Genomic DNA, 19,036 nt, shown 5'->3' on the forward strand with positions numbered 1-19,036 from the left:
TCTGCTTTGCCAAGTAAGTATTAATTGTCCTCAGAACTACAGATGACTTTCATAGTGTACTGTTACTTATGTTTTTCCACCAGTTGGAAACATCTTCTAATGCAAAGTACAGTTTGGGGTTTAGTGCCCATCTACTGACTGTTTCATGATAAGACAACTATAGAATTGAGAATAAGCATTTAGAAACTTTTGTGGCAGTTTGACATTGCTACAGCATCCAGGCATGTGATAATTAAGAATTCATTTTTACTGCATTTTATAAAAGTTCTATTTATAATAGTTTCAAAATTTTTAATAATCCCTGACTAGAGATAATTGGAGAAGCACCTCTAACATAGGCTTCTTTTTCAGCTACTTTAAAAAATACTTTTTGGTATTTGTTTTGTTTTTAATTTTTTAGGGCCCTTTCTTTCATGGGAATGAGTATCTGTCTGGCTCTGATGTTCATTTCTTCCTGGTATTATGCCATTGTAGCCATGGTAATAGCTGGTATGATCTACAAGTACATTGAGTACCAAGGGTGAGTGTGGATTTAATCTTGATCACAGCTAAAAGTAGCAAAACTAGCTAGTTTGGTTAGAGCCAGCTTAGTGAAAATACATTAAGGACTCAGGTAATTTCATTTTGTTCATAACTATATTTTGTACCCCCAATTCTCTAACCATCCTACCGATGCAAACTTTCATCACAAGGGAAATCCATTGAGAAAGTATGAATGGATCAATGGAAAATAACAAAGGACATATCCAAATAATGATTCGTACTAAACGAAGTACAACACAAATATAAATATTTTTGTTCATCTTTTCAGTCAAGGGATTGTCTCTGAAATGAAAAAGAAATTAGTTCTGAACAACTTTGTAACTACTAAGACTTACTAACAACTTTCAAAAATGAGGACTAAATAACATTCAGAAGATTGCATTGAACTTTCCTTTCTCTGCATTATGTTCAAAGTAACTTAAATTCCAGGTCTGTTATAATTTTCTAATCTAAATTGCTGTTTTACATTATTGCTTTTAAAGAATTACATAGAAGGACTGAATGAGTGACCCATTCAGGCTTTATTCTGAACTGTTTATGCCGTGCATTCTGTTGGTGCAGGGTGCTGTTTGTTGATCTGCCTACACCAGGTTCATTATGTTAGTAAAGAACATTTTATCATTAATCTGGGTTTTAATCTTCTACCTTGCAATATGTGATTTGTAGATTCAGGAAAAAAAGTTATTCTTTAAAATTATGCTTACTATAGTTTAAATTTGTCTCTGCTCTTTTCTTTTTTTCACAGAGCTGAGAAAGAATGGGGTGATGGTATCCGTGGGCTGTCCCTCAGTGCAGCCCGGTTTGCTTTGCTTCGGTTGGAGGAAGGACCTCCACACACTAAAAACTGGAGGTAAAGAAATCAACACTAGCGGTATTTGGCACATGGTTAACACACAAAAATATGTGCTTTGTTGATTACAGGATAAGAAAACCTTGTGGCTCAAGAAATTGGTATAATGGACCTGTTTTGAACTATTCTAAATCCTTAATTTTTTATTCCCTTTTCTTCATGTCATTTATGATCAAGATTTCTACAATTTATTATTCTTCCTTGAAGACTGATGAACTTGAGATAGTACTGGGAACATTCAAAATAATACTCTCATCCTGTCATTTCCTGTGATCTCTTCCTTCTGTCAAGTTACCTGTTTTATACAGATCTCCTGAATTAAAGGGTGGAGTCTGTCATTCTGTTCCCCAAACCCAAACCCAAAATGTTTTCTCCTCCCCTCCAACCCCCACCAACCTCTTCACAGGCCTCAGTTGCTTGTATTACTGAAACTAGATGAAGACTTACATGTCAAGCATCCTCGCCTCCTCACCTTTGCCTCACAGCTCAAAGCAGGAAAAGGTCTCACTATTGTGGGCTCTGTCATCGTGGGGAACTTCCTAGAGAACTATGGTGAAGCTTTAGCTGCTGAGCAGGTAAGAGTCAGACTTTGGATGTATTGGAACTCAGTTTACAGCTTTGTGATGCTAAGTAGTAAGACCTCAAACTTCTACTTGAATCTTGTTCCTGAGTGATCTAGGAGGTTTCTCACTTAGTGCTGACCTTCAAACAGACACTTTCCCCCAAATAATAAAGATGAGCCAGAAAATAGTTATTCTTTCTTCCCATTTAAAACATTACTAGATTATAAGATTATTAAGTCTAAACATTATTTTCAAATACACTCCAAACATTAATCTCAGCACTGAGAAGAGTCATGTAAATAAACTGATTCCTTGAATTTTGGAGAGGATTCCTCTCAATCTTGTGACAACAGGGAGTACTGACCAAATTTTCTTCCCCTTTACTAATCTATGTGGTATCATGAGTAAGATTCCTTTGCTACTTCTGGTTAGCTGTTCTGAACACTGAAGAAGTTCTTTAACAAGGAAGTTGTTTTCACTCTAATACTTACTATATATGATAGAACTAATCCTATTGTTTTTGAAATGCCATTGTGTTCAATGGCATTCATTTTGGAATGCTCATGAAGTCCTAAACACTAGAAATGCTGAGGAAACATTAGTCCAGAATAATTCTAAAAGTTAATAAAAGGTACACAGTTGAAAATCAGGATAGCCTAGTTCTTAACCATATCACTAATTTAATCTGTGCCTTTGTGAAAATCATTCCATTTTCCACACCATTATTCCCTTCCTTTTCCGACCAAGAGGGTGGAGTAAGAGTAAATGAGATGATATCTCCAAATTGGCTTGACTAAATACAGGAATAGTAATTCAACTACAAGTGTCATAAATAATCACCATTAAAATGTCAAAAAGCATACGGGAATGGGAGAAGCAAAAAAGAAAACATACCTGAGAAAATTCTAAAGTGAAACTGAATCATCATATTGAATTTCTGGTAAGATGAGTCAGGGCATGACTGGGGCTGAGGCAGGAAGAAGATCGTGTTCACAGTAGTGAATCACCCTGGTCAATTGAGAATGTTGAATAGTCACTTTGTAGAGATCCCTGTTCCCAGTTTTTTGGTATGGTACAAAGGAACAAAAGCAGAAAAAGGAAAAGGCACAGAAACTACATGTAGACAACCAGTTACAGAGTAAAAATATGTAGTAAGCATTTAGAAAGTGAAAAAGACAAAAGATCATGAAATTCCTTTGGGATAATTTTAACCTTTTGGACTTTTCTGTAGGTGATATAGTTTTATGCAGACTTTGGAAACAGGTGGGGGATATAATACGGAGAAGGAATATGGGTTAAAAGGTCCAGAGTGAAGCAGTTTAGTGTTGCGCTCCTGTCTCTTTCAGACCATAAAGCACCTAATGGAAGCAGAGAAGGTAAAAGGATTCTGCCAGCTGGTGGTGGCCGCCAAACTGAGAGAGGGCATTTCCCACCTCATCCAGTCATGTGGCCTTGGGGGCATGAAGCACAACACGGTGGTGATGGGCTGGCCTAATGGCTGGCGTCAAAGCGAAGATGCTCGTGCTTGGAAGACTTTTATTGGTACCAGCCATTTCTCATACAAAGCTAAGGGCCTAAATCAAGGGGATATAGTTAAATCTTTGTTACCCCAGCCTCCTAAAATAGACGCTATTCCATTGCTGAAGTGTAGTCTTATCTGGCAACCCAAAACACTGCCAGTAGTAATACCCAGATTCTGCCCATCCCCTTCAGCTTCACATTATGTTCATGAATTACTTATTTCTGTCAGGTCTTGTGCTAGAAATTATCTCCAAAACTTCCATGTTTTCATATGTGATTTTCCATATTGATGTCCTCACAGGAATTGGAAGGATTGTTCTTCAGCATCATAATCTCCCAAATTCACATATCCCCCCTTAGAAATGTAGTAATCAGAATATACCTAGTAACACAAATTATGGTTCTCAGTCTAATTCTGTTAGCTACTCAGATTTTTCACAATGATTTTTGTTACTTAATGAGATATAACCTACTAAGTAGATAGGACCCCTTGCTCAAATAAGTGTAAAAAGAGCATTTGCTTGCTTTCCTGATGTGATCGGAAGCAACACAAGCCTAAGGAGTCTTCTCTGCTTATTCTTTTTTTTCCCTAGGCACAGTTCGAGTGACAACTGCTGCCCATCTCGCACTGCTGGTGGCTAAAAACATCTCCTTCTTTCCCAGCAATGTGGAACAATTTTCTGAAGGCAACATTGATGTGTGGTGGATTGTGCATGATGGGGGCATGCTCATGCTACTACCATTCCTACTGAAACAGCACAAGGTATTTTAGACACCTTTTTTCCACAAAAGTCTTTCTCCCTTCTGTCCTGGTTCACTAGACAGATTCTTCCTTTGATTATATAGTGTTGCGGCTTAGAATCAGAAGAGTTGGAAGTTATTCTGGGCTCTCCCATGATTCCAATTTCAACCTTAAGAGAAATCATTGTCTTTGTATTTGAAACCTGCCTATTGTATGTATATTGCACACATATACATGCCCATTGTGTGGTAAGACTAAATTGAAATTTAAAATAGTAAATATTATAGTCTGCATGTTGTCATCAATGTACTATCTGAATAAAGCACCTCTTAATGTATCATGAGCCATCTTTTCTTTTGCCAGTGTTCTCTTGTTATGAAATTAAGGACTCCTTAAAACTGTAATAAATGTGATGTTTAGTCAATCTTTTGCCCTAATACAATAACATAGCAAGTAGGAAGCTAGGAACAAATACCCTCATGCTATATATAGCAAGGTTCTTCTAGACCACGATGTCTCTTAGGAAGTAACTTTTTTTGCCTCCTTGCTCTAATTTTCCATATACGTATGTCTCTCTCTAAGGTGTGGCGAAAGTGCAGCATACGGATCTTCACAGTAGCCCAACTAGAAGACAACAGTATCCAAATGAAGAAGGACCTAGCCACCTTCCTGTATCACTTGCGCATTGAGGCGGAGGTAGAAGTGGTGGAGATGGTGAGAAAGCTGAGTTTGAGATACAAGAGGTTCATTCCCCCATTCCTCTCCCTGTCTTCCTTGAATCTTTTCTGGTTTGGGAAATGACTCAGCTCTAAATGTGGATTAATCCCCTAGTGCCAAAAAAAAAAACAAAACCCTAATTTGTTGACCTAAGTAGGATGTATATGTGATGCATATTTGATGTTGCTTTTTGGTTTTGCATTCTTGTTTATTTCACAGCCCTGATATTTCTGCCAGATTCTCATCTGCTTAATACAGTTCTATGAAATTTTAATTCATATATTCAGCTTAAAATCACACATGGCTTTAAAAAAAATCGAACAGTATTAAAAAGACTAGAGTTTGTGTTTTGCGTTTCAAGGCAACACATGTCTTGGTTAGATCATGAAAAAGATTCTCAGGGCCTCTGGATTTTATCAACAATCACAAAAGCATTATGTAACTCAATGACTAAACAAAATAGGGGTGAAACTTAGTTTAATATTGTGAGGCTTTCCCTGGTTTAATTTAGTGACTGGAAATAAAAATGTGTGGTTCATCCTTCTTTCTCCTTTGTGCTTTTTGCCCCATTTGTGTGATGTCTATGGCAGCATGACAGTGACATATCAGCTTATACTTACGAGCGCACTTTGATGATGGAGCAGAGGTCCCAGATGCTCCGACACATGCGGCTATCCAAAACAGAGCGAGACAGAGAGGTGAGACCTTACTGCATCGATCCAATCCTGGCTCTCTAAAGTCTGTCACTGAAAGGGATGATACTATATTGTTTCCACAGGATGACAAATTCTTTCCTTCTCACTCTGTCAGTTATTCCACTATAACCCCATTATTACTTCAAAATAACTGAAGATGAAGCATGAGAGAAAATTCAGTAGACTAACTTGTGTTGGACCTTCCTCAGGCACAGCTGGTGAAAGATCGAAACTCAATGCTACGATTGACCAGCATTGGCTCTGATGAGGATGAAGAGACAGAAACCTATCAGGAGAAGGTACACATGACTTGGACAAAAGACAAGTACATGGCATCCCGGGGGCAAAAAGCCAAGTCAATGGAAGGATTCCAGGACCTGCTTAACATGCGTCCGTAAGTTTTCCCACTCCCAAGTTTGTCATAAAATATAATAACCTAATTGGTGGCACAAATGTGACTTTGCCTGGATACACAGGATAGAGTCTGTTCATTTCACCCCGAATCTGGCCACCTCGTTATTGTTTGCCTGTTCATACTGGCTCCCAATGGACAGTGTACACAGGCTAACCATCCTCTCTATCCACATACTTCACCTCCATACTGTGTTCTTAGTATAAAATAAGCAAACAGAGAGTAAGAAAACCCAGATATTAATATCATAAAGAAATCATTTTAGGCCAGGAGCAGTGGCTTATGCCTATAATCCTAGCACTCTGGGAGGCAGAGGTGGGCGGATCACCTGAGGTCGGGAGTTTGAGACCAGCCTGGCCAATGGTGAAACCCTGTCTCTACTAAAAATACAAAAAAAGTTAGCCGGGCGTGGTGGTGGGTGCCTGTAATCCCAGCTACTTGGGAGGCTGAGGCAGGAGAATCACTTAAACCCAGGAGGTAGAGGTTGCAGTGAGCTGAGATCACACCATTGTACTCCAGCCTGGGCAAAAAGAGCGAAACTCCGTCTCAAAAAAAAAGAAAAAAGAAAAATCATTTTATCAGATTATCCATAGTCAAGTGAAAAAGCTCTGGATATCAAGTTTTTAAGGTTGACTGTAGAGCTTGTTTTCTTTTTACCTAAACTATCTTTATTTCTTCCCCACTCAGAGACCAGTCCAATGTGAGGCGGATGCATACAGCAGTGAAACTCAATGAGGTTATAGTTAACAAGTCCCATGAAGCAAAGCTGGTTTTATTGAATATGCCAGGGCCACCACGAAACCCTGAGGGTGATGAAAACTGTATCCTTTCCAAGAGTGGGGCTTCCAGAAGGGAAAATCTCCTTAGCCTCTTTCTGAGATGAGGTAACGAGGTAACTATAAAAGTTATTGTCTGTGCCCCCACTTTCCCTCTTTAAGGAAGACTTAAAAGTCTTAGGTAAGAATTTTTACAAAGTTAATTCTTTTAGGGGAGTTGGGGCAACTATAATTCAGTTCTAGAAGACTTTTTAGATGGTGTATTTGCAACATGACAGCTAATATTCAGTGTATAAAACCCTTCCTCACAATCCCACAGAAAGCATATCCACATCCTTTCTCCTTTTCAGGCTCGACCCACTTTGCAAAACCTTTTTATTTTGGATAAAGTTAGGGAAGAAGCTGAGACAGAACCTCCTTTAACTGAGGGGAAAAAAGAGATATGGATTCTTCCTCATACCTTCATCCCAGGACTTCTGACATGAGGGAAACCATTCAGCACTACAACCACATAGATTAGCTTATTCCCACCAGTACCATTTAAAAAAAAAAGAGGTTTAGGCTGGGTGTGGTGGCTCATGCCTGTAATCCCAGCACTTTGGGAGGCCAAGGCAGGTGGATCAGCTGAGGTCATGAGTTCAAGACTAGCCTGGCCAACATGGTGAAACCCCATCTCTAATGAAAACAGAAAAATTAGCTGGATGTGGTGGCGGGTGCGTATAATCCCAGCTACTCAGGAGGCTGAGGCAGGAGAATCACTTGAACCTGGGTGGCGGAGGTTGTAGTGAGCTGAGATCACACCATTGCGCTCCAGCCTGGGCAACAAGAGCGAAACTCCCTCTCAAAAAAAGAAAGAAAGAAAAACAAAAAGGAAAGAAAAAGAGGTCTTAAAAAAAAAAAAGACAAATTGAACTGGCAGAAAAATCTGACTTGAGCAGCTTCACTTAGAAATTACTTGGTTTCTCTCTAGGAATCTTGTTAGCTGCCCTATTGTGGCTTTTTTTCTTCTTTCATCATTTTGATCTTATTTAGAATGACATTTGTAGGTTTTCCCATTTTTTAAATAACATTTAGAAAATAACAAATGGGAGTCTTAGTATTATGTATGCAACTGGATCCCTGGTTACTTCACAGGGTTAATTTCAATACAAAGTTCAGACTTTTCTGAATATATAATTAAGCAGCTAATTTTGTAGCTCTATGATCAGGTAACTTCAGATTATGATGCCAGGTTGTAAGTTTGTGCTCTTCTTTTGCCTGTCTCCTTGACAAGTTCTGAAGACATGGAGTTCCTAGAGGTGCTTACCGAGGGACTAGAGCGAGTCCTACTTGTCCGGGGTGGTGGCAGTGAAGTGATCACCATTTATTCATAATCTACTCTGAATGACTGTGCTTGGCCTGTTTTCTTAAAAGGCCTACATCCTCCATGGAAGTGCCAGCTCATTACTACCACTCCCACTCAACTAGAAGCCTTGTTGTATACACATCACACTGAACTCTTGAAGAGCTGAGCCTCAAGTACCTGTGTTAAAGAGCTCCCATCTGATCTACAGTCCTTACAGAAAAAGCAAGTACTCCCTCAACATCAGAACAATGTTCAAGTCTTAGGAGCCACGTCAGACCAGTCAAAGGCAAGTTAGAATTAACAAACTGAGCCAATAAGTGAATTGGTAAAAGGGATGCTAGAAATTCAACTGAAGAAAAAACGTCAAGTACATATTTGACATTAAAAATGAATCTCAGAAGTCATGGTTCAATGATGGCACTGTGGGGATGACAACCAGACATAGCTTCATCTTACTAAAGAATTTATGGTCAAGTATATGTGGACCTATTATCCTTGGCAAGCCAAGATGCAAACATTTTTTAGCTATATTTCTTTAGTATACCCACTGCTCTAATTTTGTATTAGGATACTAATGTACAAAACTTGAAACACAGCTGCAGCCTCTACTTCTTCATAAATATTCCCCCAAAAAACCAGATTTAAGTATCCATACTGTGTTAGCGTATACTTCAACTGTTTCTCTTAACTCAGAACCCGTTCTGTGGTTGTAACACAGGCAGTTGCCATGGAAATTGTTTTTGGTAAGGTAAAAATTACTTCTTTCAGGTTCCTTTCAAATGGCCGAACTAAGAGAACTCCAAAAGGAAGCTATTAACATTTACTGCAATAGTCTGTGGTTCTCTATACAACATGGACAAAATAGGCCGGGCGTGGTGGCTCTCGCCTGTAATCCAAGCACTTTGGAGGCCAAGGTGGGCGGATCACCTGAGGTCAGGAGTTCAAGACAACATGGACAAAACATACAAGCTGTTATCTAAGAAATGCAGGTCATGATGCACATTAACCAATAGGTTCTACTTCCCCCTGCTCCACCCACCACCCTCCCCCATGCCTTTTTTTATGCCCTCTTATTAAGCACAGGTCAGAAAATCTTAAGGAACAAATTCTAGGAAAACTGGCTAAAAATCCTTCCCTGAAAACACTAGACTATCTTTTAAAGGGCACATCTACAATCACCATTCAATCCAAATAGCTAGAGAAAGAGGAAAAAAAAAAAAAAAGGGCACATCTAGCAATGGAATTGGAAGTTTCTAGAGCCATACTCTTTCCTTAGTGCCAGTTACTGAGCGGCTACTCTCCTTACCTACTTTACTAAAATGGCATTCAGATTGGCATTGGCCTGTTGAAGAAATTTTACTTTCACTAAGAAATCTGTTGCCTCATCTACAAAGCCGTAGTTAAGACTTGAGGCATTCAACTTAATGCCAAGTATGAGCATTTTCCTCGTTTCCTTTCAATTTTATCCTTCATTTTGACTACAGAAACTTGGCTCTGAACTAAGAGATTAACCAAGCCAAGTCTTCTATTTGTTTTGTTTTCAGAAAGTTCAGGCCAGGTGCTGTGGCTCACACCTGTAATCCCAGCACTTTTGGAGGCTGAGGCAGGTGAATCACTTGAGGTCAGGAGTTCAAGACCAGCCTGGCCGACATGGTGAAACCCTGTGTCTATTAAAAATACAAAAATTAGCCAGGTTTGGTGGCACACACCTGTAATGCCAGCTACCACAGGAGGCTGAGGCAGGAGAATCTTTTTAACCCAGGAGGCAGAGGTTGCAGTGAGCCAGGATTGCACCACTGCACTCTAGGATGGGTAACAGAGCAATACTTCATCTCAAAAAGAAAAAAGAAAGTTCAGTGTGCCAAGGAAATACTTGTGCAAGCTCAGCTTTTTATTTACTTATTTACTGATCACACGACATCTGGCTTACAAGCATAGGGAAACTATGTGGCTGGCTGAGCAGTAATTTCAAGTATGTGAAATCTTCATTTCTTTTACAGAATAGCTATTTAGAGAAACTTTTCTTGCCTGTATTCATGGGCTGTTTTTGAATTTCAATTTATTAGTCACAAATAGTGCCACTCGTTTGATTACTCAATAGGACATGGAGCAAGCTCACCTGTCACAGATTATTCATTTGACCTGTAAGTACAGAGAAAACTCTTCAGTGTAGCTTAAGAAATTGAGTAATTTTGATTTGTTCCCTTTGCTCTTTCTTCAACCTCCAGGCGCACTCAGGATGGCAAAGCAAATAGGATCTTAAGTCTTTTTTTCTGTTCCCTTCTGCAGATGATAGAGGCATTGTTTATAACTCCCACTGCAACACTCCACTTGTAACAGTAGTGAGTCAGGTCCCACAGGATTTAGTACCTTTTTTTTGAGACAGTTTTGTTCCTGTTGCCCAGGTTGGAGTGCAATGGAGCGATCTCAGCTCACCGTAACCTCCAATTCCCAGGTTCAAGTGATTCCCCTGCCACAGCCTCCTGAGTAGATGGGATTACAGGCATGCGCCACCACACCTGGCTAATTTTGTATTTTTAGCAGAGACAGGGTTTCTCCATGTTGATCAGGCTGGTCTCGAACTCCCGACCTCAGGTGGTCTGTCTGCCTTGGCCTCCCAGAGTGCTGGCGTGAGCCACTGTGCCCGGCCAGGATCCAGTATCTTAAAGACTCGTACTGTAAAGGTCAGCCTGCCTAGGAATTCCCCCACATTTACACACACCCCTGGCCAAAGTGGTATTTTTGTTTCCATGTAGAACAAATTATGGGCAGACAATAAAAGTTAGTTTTAGAAGTGCTGTTTGTGGTTGGAGCTCTGTAAAAATCTTTTAAAGGGATAAGGGAATTAGTGGCCATTAACGTAGCCACTACTCAAAATCACTGTTACATGGAAAAATGGTTATTAGGCCAGATTTATACTAACCTCTGTCTAGAGCATTTCATGTCTGTATGTGTTGCTTATGATGTCTCCAAAGTCTTTCATCTCTCTTAATCACTGCAAATAAAGCAATACTGAAAACTTGAGAGTATGCACCTTAGGGGAAGGGGCTGTTTCAAGAGAAGAGACAAAGGAAATACCTGCCTTTTGAATAAGATCAAGCTGTTGAGTCTTACCTATGACTTTACCAGGGCAGATTAGAAATACACATCCTCCTACTGCTGACCCTCTGCCTTTAATAGCTATCTTAAAAGCTTAAGTCTGAACTGCAGCATCTGCTTGACAGGTGCCAGCTTCCTCTCGGCAGGGGTAAGATCACTATATGTATGTTCTGTTGCCGATTCCTGTGGCCCCAAGGATCCCACCAATCCTCATTCCCCCTAAACATGTTAACAGAAATCCCTTATTGTGGGTATTAAAACAACAGTTAGACTGTACGCATGTTTATGTGCTCTTTTGGTCTGGTTTATTTTTCTTTTCATGTATAAGCTGAATCCAGCATTATTTTCTTACATCTTCCATAAGTGTCTCCAACAGAATTTTTATGATGTCCCAGCTTGTATTAAATAGAAGTGAAATATTAAGGAAAACAGATTTAAGGGAACTTGTGCAACTTTTTTAATGCATTGTTCTCAACCATTTAATTTATTGAAAGGATATGCTGCTACACTTCTTGATTTAGCAGCAGTTACTCTTGTTTACATAGAGTTATGATTTTATTTGTTGTTTTGCTCTGTACTGGAAACATAAATAAAGTTTTCTACATTATTTTCAGTCAGGGGTTGTGGTATAGTTTCTTTGTGTTTATAGTAATATGCACATTGTCCTTCTAGGACCTGTCACCCCACCATGGAGAAAAGAGCTTTGTGGTTCTTTTTTAACATGAGTGATGATTTTAAGAGTATGCTTAGGAGCCACTGGGCTTAAAGAAGGATGTAAAGACCCAAATACATAGACAGCAGGTGCTGCTTTCTCAGGTTCACAAAAGCAGTCCTCCACCACTGAACTCCATTCTCTGAAAGAAGAAAGAATAAATAGGTGAGTAGCAAATGAGTGTTAAAAATAACTTCCTGATTCAATTACTTAATACTTTAACCACAAGCTCTATTTTGCCTATTTTTAAAAAAGAACTTCCAGGACAGACACAGTAGCTAATCTTAACACTTTGGGAGGCTAAGGGGGGCAGATCGCTTGAGCCCAGGATTTCAAGACCAGTCTGGGCAACATGGTGAAACCCTGTCTCTACAAAAAATACAAAAATTAGCCGGGCGTGGGGGTGCGCACCTGTAGTCCCAGCTACTTGGGAGGGTGAGTGCTTGAGCCTGGAGGTCAAGGCTACAGTGAGCCATGATTACACCACTGCACTCCAACCTGGGCAAAAGAGCAAGACCTTGTTTCAAAAATAGTAACTTAAAAACTCCTAATGGCTCTTATTTTTTAAGAAACTCTAGGCCAGGCGTGGTGGCTCACGGCTATAATCCTAGCACTTTGGGAGGCCGAGGCGAACAGATCACTTCAGGTCAGGAGTTTGAAATCAGCCTGGCCAACACGATGAAACCCCATCTGTACTAAAAAATACAAAAAAATCTGGGCATGGTGGCAGGCACCTGTAATCCCAGCTACTTGGAAGGCTAAGGCAGGAGAATTGCTTAAACCTGAGAGGCAGAGGTTGCAGTGATCCGAGATTGCACCACTGCACTCCAGTCTGGGCAATAGAGGGAGACTCCATCTCAAAAAAAAAAAAAAAAAGAAAAGAAACTCTAATACCAACTCTAATTTCCCTACCATCAAGTAAGTCAGCTATTCACTGTACACTACAACCACCCAGAATTCAGCTTTTCTTTTGCCTTACCTCAGGGGGCTCGATGAAAGCTAACCAATCCGATGCATGTGTAGGCAACAGTCCCATGGACTGGCACTTGTAAACAGCCAATGCCAAACCCATCAGGTTCCCAATAAGATACACCAAACCCTGAAGAAACTTCTGGCTTGAACTCTCTAACATCTTGAAAGCTGTTGGGGTAACAGAAGTTGTCAAAACCAAAAGAACTCTTTCCCCCAATATGAATCAAGCCAACCATATATTAAAATCACACAGACCCATAGTAAGACAGCAAACAGGGCCATTAAAGGCAAAAAGAAAATCATGGTAAGCACTATATTCCCCTCCATGCCACCACCATTACCCCACCTCTCTATATGCCTGTTAGCCAAAAACTGTCCTTAAGAATTTGCCTTTAATTCTTTTTTTTTTCTTTTGAGATGGAGTCTCACTTTATCACCCAGGCTGGCATGCAGTGGTGTGATCTCGGCTCACTGCAACCTCCGTTTCCAAGGTTCAAGTGATTCTCCTGTCTCAAGCCTCCCAAGTAGCTGGGATTACAGGTGTCTGCCACCATGCCCAGCTAATTTTTGCATTTTTAGTATAGATGGGGTTTCACTGTGTTGGCCAGGCTGGTCTCAAACTCCTGACCTCAGATGATCCACCCACCTCGGCCTCCCAAAGTTGCTGGGATTACAGGTGTGAGCCACCACACCCGGCCTGCCTTTAATTCTTAAAACTTATGGAAGGGTTATTGTTTCAAGAATACTTACTGGCTGAAATGGCCATAAGTGCCTGAATGGGTCGCCAGGCCATCATACACACCATCATAGTAGGAAAGATGGAGATAGTATTGCCTGCCATGTACATGATGAAGAGGTTCATGGGAATCTGTTTAAGGGGACCCAAGGCGATGTCCCAACAGCGCTGAAACAAACACACAATTTTAACCCTCTGATCACCACCCTTAGATTTGCATGACATTAACAAACAACCCACTGACATATATGTAACACTGCACTCAACTGCAGAATTCACATTCTTTTCAAACACAGGATATTTATAAAAACTGACCACTTGCTGAACCATGAACAAAATGTCAATCTCAAAGAATGCATATTGTATAAAACGTATTCTTTGACTATAATGCAATTAGATTAGAAATAATTTTATAGTAACTAGAAAATCTCTGTTTGGAATTAACAATGATACATGAATCGATGAAATTATAATGGAAAACGGAATTATAACAAAAATACCACATTTTGAAACTTGGGGGACACAGGCAGAGCTCTGAGAAATTTAAAACTTTAAATACATACTATTTGGTTGGTACAAAAGTAATTGCGGTTTTTGCCATTAAAAGTAATGGCAGTCTGGCCAGGTATGGTGGCTCATGCCTGTAATCCCAGCACTTTGGGAGGCCAAGGCGAGTGGATCACCTGAGGTCAGGAGTTCAAGACCAGCCTGGCCAATGTGGTGAAACCCCATCTCTACTAAAATAAGAAAAAATTAGAAGAAATAAAAAACAAAACAAAAATACATATATATATGAAAAAATTAGTTGGGCATGGTGGTGGGTGCCTGTAATCCCAGTTACTTGGGAGGCTGAGGCAGGAGAATTGCTTGAACCAAGGAGGCAGAGGTTGCAGTGAGCCAAGGTCATGCCATTGAACTCCAGCCTGGGTAAAAAGAGCAAAACTCTATCTCAAAAAAAAGAAAGTAATGGCAGTCTAAAAATAAACTAAGCATCTATTTCAAGAAATTAGGAAAAAAAAAAGCATTTTTGAAAAGATTAATAAAATCCATACTGGTGATGGATACAGTGACCTGTAAAAATAAATGAAAATAATTTTTAAAAAGTCAATACCAGGCCAGGCATGGTGGCTTACACCTGTAATCTCAGCATTTTGGGAGGCCAAAGCAGGTGGATCACGAGGTCAGGAGCTGAAGACCAGCCTGCAAACATAGTGAAACCCTGTCTCTACTAAAAACTACAAAAAATTAGCTGGGCGTGGTGGTGGACAGTTGTAATTCCAGCTACTTGGGAGGCTGAGGCAAGAGAATCGCTTGAACCTGGGAGGCAGAGGTTGCAGTGAGCCAAGATCCTGCCATTGCACTCCAGCCCGGACTACAATGTGAGACTGCGACTTAAAAAAAAAAAAGTCAATACTGGTAAGCCTGATGAAAAAAGGAGACAAATATTCAACATCAGGAATGAAAAAAGGTCCACCACAGATCTTGCATATAGGGAAGCGATCATATTATCAACAACTTTATGTCAATACATTTGAAATTTTAGGAAATGTATAAGTTTCTAGAAAAAATATAACAAAATGACACGAGAAATGAGAAATATAAATAGCCCCAGGCCGGACACAGTGGCTCATGCCTATAATCCCAGCACTTTGGGAGGCAGAGGCAAGTGAATTACCTGAGATCAGGAGTTCAAGACCAGCCTGACCAACATGGCAAAACCCCATCTCTACAAAAATACAAAACAGCCGGTCATGGTAGCGCGTGCCTGTAATCCCAGCTACTGGGGGTGCTGAGCCAGGAGAATCGCTTGAACCTGGGAGGTGGAGGCTATAGTGAGCCGAGATTGTGCCACCACACTCCAGCCTGGGCAACAGAGTAAGATTCTGTCTCAAAAATTATATATAAATAGAAAAAGAACTATAAATAGCCCCTATAAGTGTCAAATAAATTACAGTTAAACCCAGATGGCTTCCCTTGGCAAATTCTACTTAACATTTAAGGAAAAAATTAAGTTAGGCTGGGTGTGGCCAAGGTGGGTGGATTGTGTGAGCTCAGGAATTTGAGACCATCCTGGGCATGGTGAAACCCCATCTCTACAAAAAATGCAAAAAATCTGCCCAATGTGGTGGAGTATGCCTGTAATCCCAGCTGCTTGGAGGCTGAGGAAGGAGGATCCCTTGAGCCCAGGAGGTAGGGGCTGCAGTAAGGTGAGATTGTGCCACTGTACTCTAACCTGAGTGACAAAGTGAGACCCTGTCTCAAAAAAAAGAAAAAAAGAAAGCTAATCTTACATAAACTCTTTAAGAGAATTAAAAAATGCACATTCCACAACTAATTACATGGGGCCTCATAAATACCATGACCTGACAAGGACATTAAGGGAAAAGTTTATGGGCCAATATTACTCATGATTCTAAATGAAAAAATCCTAAACAAAATATTAACAAAGTAAATCTATTAAAAGAAACATTATCATATATATTAATGATATATAGAAATATAAAGTAGGTAAACAGGACAGGGATTGCCATGAGGGTAGGCTTCACTAAGAAGCTAACATATGAGAGACCTAAAGGAGATAAGCAAATCATACAAGAATCTGGGGAGGAGCATTTCAGAAGGAAGGAAGAACAAGTACAAAAAGCCTGCGATGGGAGTTTGTATGGCATCTTTAAAGAGCATCAAGAAGGCCATTATGACTACAGTGGACTCAGCAAAGGGGAAAATGGTAGAAGAACTTAAAGATATTACAAGGAGCTTGATCAATGCAGACTTAGGCAGACATTATAAAAATGGGCTGTTATGCTGAATGAACATAGAGCTACAGGAGGGTTTTTTGTAGGAATGACTTATGTTTTAAAAGGATCATTCTAACTGCTGTGCTGGGAATAGACTACAGGGGGCAAGTAGCAAGACCAGTTAGTTACAAGTCTATTGCAGAAGGGCACAAGGAGGAATCTTTTGGAAATGAGAGATAAGTTATTTAAAGATGGTAGTTTCATGGGGGTATACCACTGTCAAAGCACATCAGATCCTATCCTTGAAACTAGTGGTTCTCAAATGAGGGCAGTTTGCCTCCTGAGAGACATATGATAATGTTGGAGACATTTCTGGTGTCACAACTAGGCAGGGACACTACTGGCATATAATGGGTAGAGGCCAAGGATGCTGCTAAACATCCCACAGTGCAAGTACAGTCCCCCATAGCAAATAATTATCCAGCCCAAAATGTTAATAGTGCTGAGGCTGAAAAAACATGCTTTAATTGAATGTGGTTGTACATAAACTATACCCCAAAATAACTGACTTTTTAAAAAGTCTACTGCAGAAATCTAGATCGCTGCTTGGGTCGGGATGAGAGGTGAACACAGCAAGAAGTAGTAGATAAAGCCAACAGAATATCCTGACAGTTGGATATGTGGTGTAAGGGAACTAGAGTAGAAAAAAGATCACTTCAACTGGAAGATGTTGCCACCAAAAGATCGTTTTCAACCTACTTTCTTATATGTTATGTTCCAAACATCTTTTATTTTTCAAACTATTAAGCACTTTTGTAGCTGATATATAAACTACTGATATACCAGTCTCAAGCAGTTTAGTTTCCAAATATTCAAGATAAGGGCTATCTACACTAATTTCACCTAGGAGAAGAGGATGGGTACATGAGTTAGGACTGGCCCAAGGGCTACGGTACATCTATACCTCTGTACCTTCTCCACAAGAATCCGGTCTGTCTCTTGCACGCTGGTATCAGGCACTTGCTTGTCCAAATAACCGACTGGGTAGAGTGAGTCTCCCTGGCCACTGCCCCGGTCACTTCGACCCCTAAAAAACCAAACCAAGAAACTAAAGCTGCAACCTCCGACACTTCATATACCACATTTCCTTATCTACCAATCATAGGAATAAAGATGTTCAGATGCACCTACTCAGATTAGAGCAAGCTCCCTCGTGTGTTCCTCAGTCCCTTATCAGGAGGACTGATGTAAACATTCTTTGGGCAGAGAAACCTCCACGGCAGAAAAACCGATACCTCCCCAGGTGATGTCTGTATGCCACCCATCTTTTTCAGAGTTATGCCTGAGGGCTCGGGTCTCATTACTCTGGTGCTGTTCTGGGATGAAGAGTGACGTACACCTGCCCAAGTGTCTCACCTGCTGCCTCCTCCAGGCCCGCTTAGCTCAATGGCCCACTTGAAGCGCCGGCCTCGGTTAGCCACCAGGCCCCCCTGGGCCGTCATGGCAACAGCTGCGTCCTATACAGCCCCGATGCGTCTCACTCAAAAGCGTACTCCGCAACAGTCCCACCTGCGTTCTCTCGTCTCACTTCGTAAATGCACTTCCGGCGCGTGACTACAGACGTCATTTCCGCCCCTGAAATTGGCGGTGCTGCAGGTTGTGGAGTCCGTGTTTGGATTTAGAAAAGCAGGGAGGAGAGAAAAGCAGGCAAGACTTAGTGCTTCCTAAAGCCATTTTCGCGCGCTCCCTACTTTTTGAATATGCGTGTTATGTTTTCCTGGACCTCTGAGGTGCGCTTTATGGGGCTGAAGGAAAGCCCATACTGACTCAGCGTTAAGAATTGGTGGGCGGATCACCTGAGGTCAGGAGTTCGAGACCTGTCGGGCCTGCAAGGTGAAACCCTATCTCTAGTAAAAAATAGAAAACATTAGCCGGGCGTGGTGGCGGGCGCCTGTAATCCCAGCTACTCAGGAGGCTGAGGCAGGAGAATCGCTTGAACTCAGGAGGCTGAGGCAGGAGAATCGCTTGAACTCGGGAGGCGGAGGTTGCAGTGAGATGAGACCAAGCCATTGCGCTCCAGCCTGGGCAACAGGAGCTAAACTCCGTCTCAGAAAAAAAAAAAAAAAAAAAGGCAGCAGCAGCCAAGAAAAGCTTCATAACCTCCTACATGCTCCCTGGAAGGAAAGATTCAAATCCTGTGTTTAAATCCTAGTTTGACCTTGAACGAGTTACTTAGTAGTTTTTGAGTATTGAATGTCCACTGTGTCCTAGGAGCTTTGTGTTTATTTCATTTCACTTGCACAGTGACCTTGCGAGGTAAACAGTTCTAACTCCATTCTGCACAAAGGCAAGGAGACATAATGAACATGGAAAGGAACATGGGCTCGGTATTCAGATAGCCTGCCTTTGTTATTGTTTGTTTTGGTTTTGTTTTCTGAGACAGGGTTTCACTCTGTTGCCGAGGCTGTCTTGCAGTGGCGCTATCACGGCTTACTGGAGCCTGGACTTCCCAGCTCAAGCGATCTTCCCACTTCCCACTTGAGTGTTCCCAGGAGCTAGGACCACAGGACGCGCCACCACGCCCAACCTTTTATTATTATTATTATTATTGAGAC

The 19,036-nt window shown here is 40.9% G+C and overlaps 2 protein-coding genes across 8 annotated transcripts in view; one reads left to right on the forward strand and one right to left on the reverse strand.

The window, feature by feature from the left end:
* Positions 1 to 11,876, forward strand: part of SLC12A6 (solute carrier family 12 member 6) — a 105,591-nt gene extending 93,715 nt beyond the window's left edge. For 5 of the 6 annotated variants that reach the window (XM_012465513.3, XM_012465516.3, XM_064374818.1 and 2 more), the window contains 10 exons: positions 401 to 520; positions 1,289 to 1,393; positions 1,800 to 1,968; positions 3,303 to 3,498; positions 4,071 to 4,240; positions 4,802 to 4,933; positions 5,527 to 5,634; positions 5,841 to 6,025; positions 6,731 to 6,864; positions 8,101 to 11,876. In XM_012465513.3, the coding sequence (XP_012320936.2) occupies positions 401 to 520; positions 1,289 to 1,393; positions 1,800 to 1,968; positions 3,303 to 3,498; positions 4,071 to 4,240; positions 4,802 to 4,933; positions 5,527 to 5,634; positions 5,841 to 6,025; positions 6,731 to 6,864; positions 8,101 to 8,192 (1,411 nt within the window). In that variant the 3' untranslated portion in view covers positions 8,193 to 11,876. Of the gene's footprint in view, positions 1 to 400; positions 521 to 1,288; positions 1,394 to 1,799; positions 1,969 to 3,302; positions 3,499 to 4,070; positions 4,241 to 4,801; positions 4,963 to 5,526; positions 5,635 to 5,840; positions 6,026 to 6,730; positions 6,865 to 8,100 lie in introns of those variants that run through there. The other variant, XM_064374819.1, reaches the window with a different exon arrangement.
* EMC4 (ER membrane protein complex subunit 4) lies at positions 11,542 to 18,028 on the reverse strand. Of its 2 annotated transcripts, XM_012465552.3 has the most exons (5): positions 17,838 to 18,026; positions 17,394 to 17,508; positions 13,698 to 13,851; positions 12,955 to 13,115; positions 11,542 to 12,117 (listed from the first exon to the last, which is right to left on the reverse strand). In XM_012465552.3, exons 1-5 carry the CDS (start codon positions 17,921 to 17,923, stop codon positions 12,082 to 12,084), a joined length of 552 nt encoding a protein of 183 aa, XP_012320975.1. In that variant the 5' UTR covers positions 17,924 to 18,026; the 3' UTR covers positions 11,542 to 12,081. The 2 variants fall into 2 exon arrangements, with proteins under 2 accessions (XP_012320975.1, XP_012320982.2); XM_012465559.3 differs by lacking the exon at positions 12,955 to 13,115 and having other exon boundaries at positions 17,838 to 18,028.
* Positions 18,029 to 19,036: the final 1,008 nt, after the last annotated feature.

This window comes from Aotus nancymaae, unplaced genomic scaffold, assembly GCF_030222135.1.
Source record: "Aotus nancymaae isolate 86718 unplaced genomic scaffold, 86718_ANA_hifiasm-v0.15.2.pri h1tg000011l, whole genome shotgun sequence".
NCBI classification, from domain to species: Eukaryota; Metazoa; Chordata; class Mammalia; order Primates; family Aotidae; genus Aotus; species Aotus nancymaae.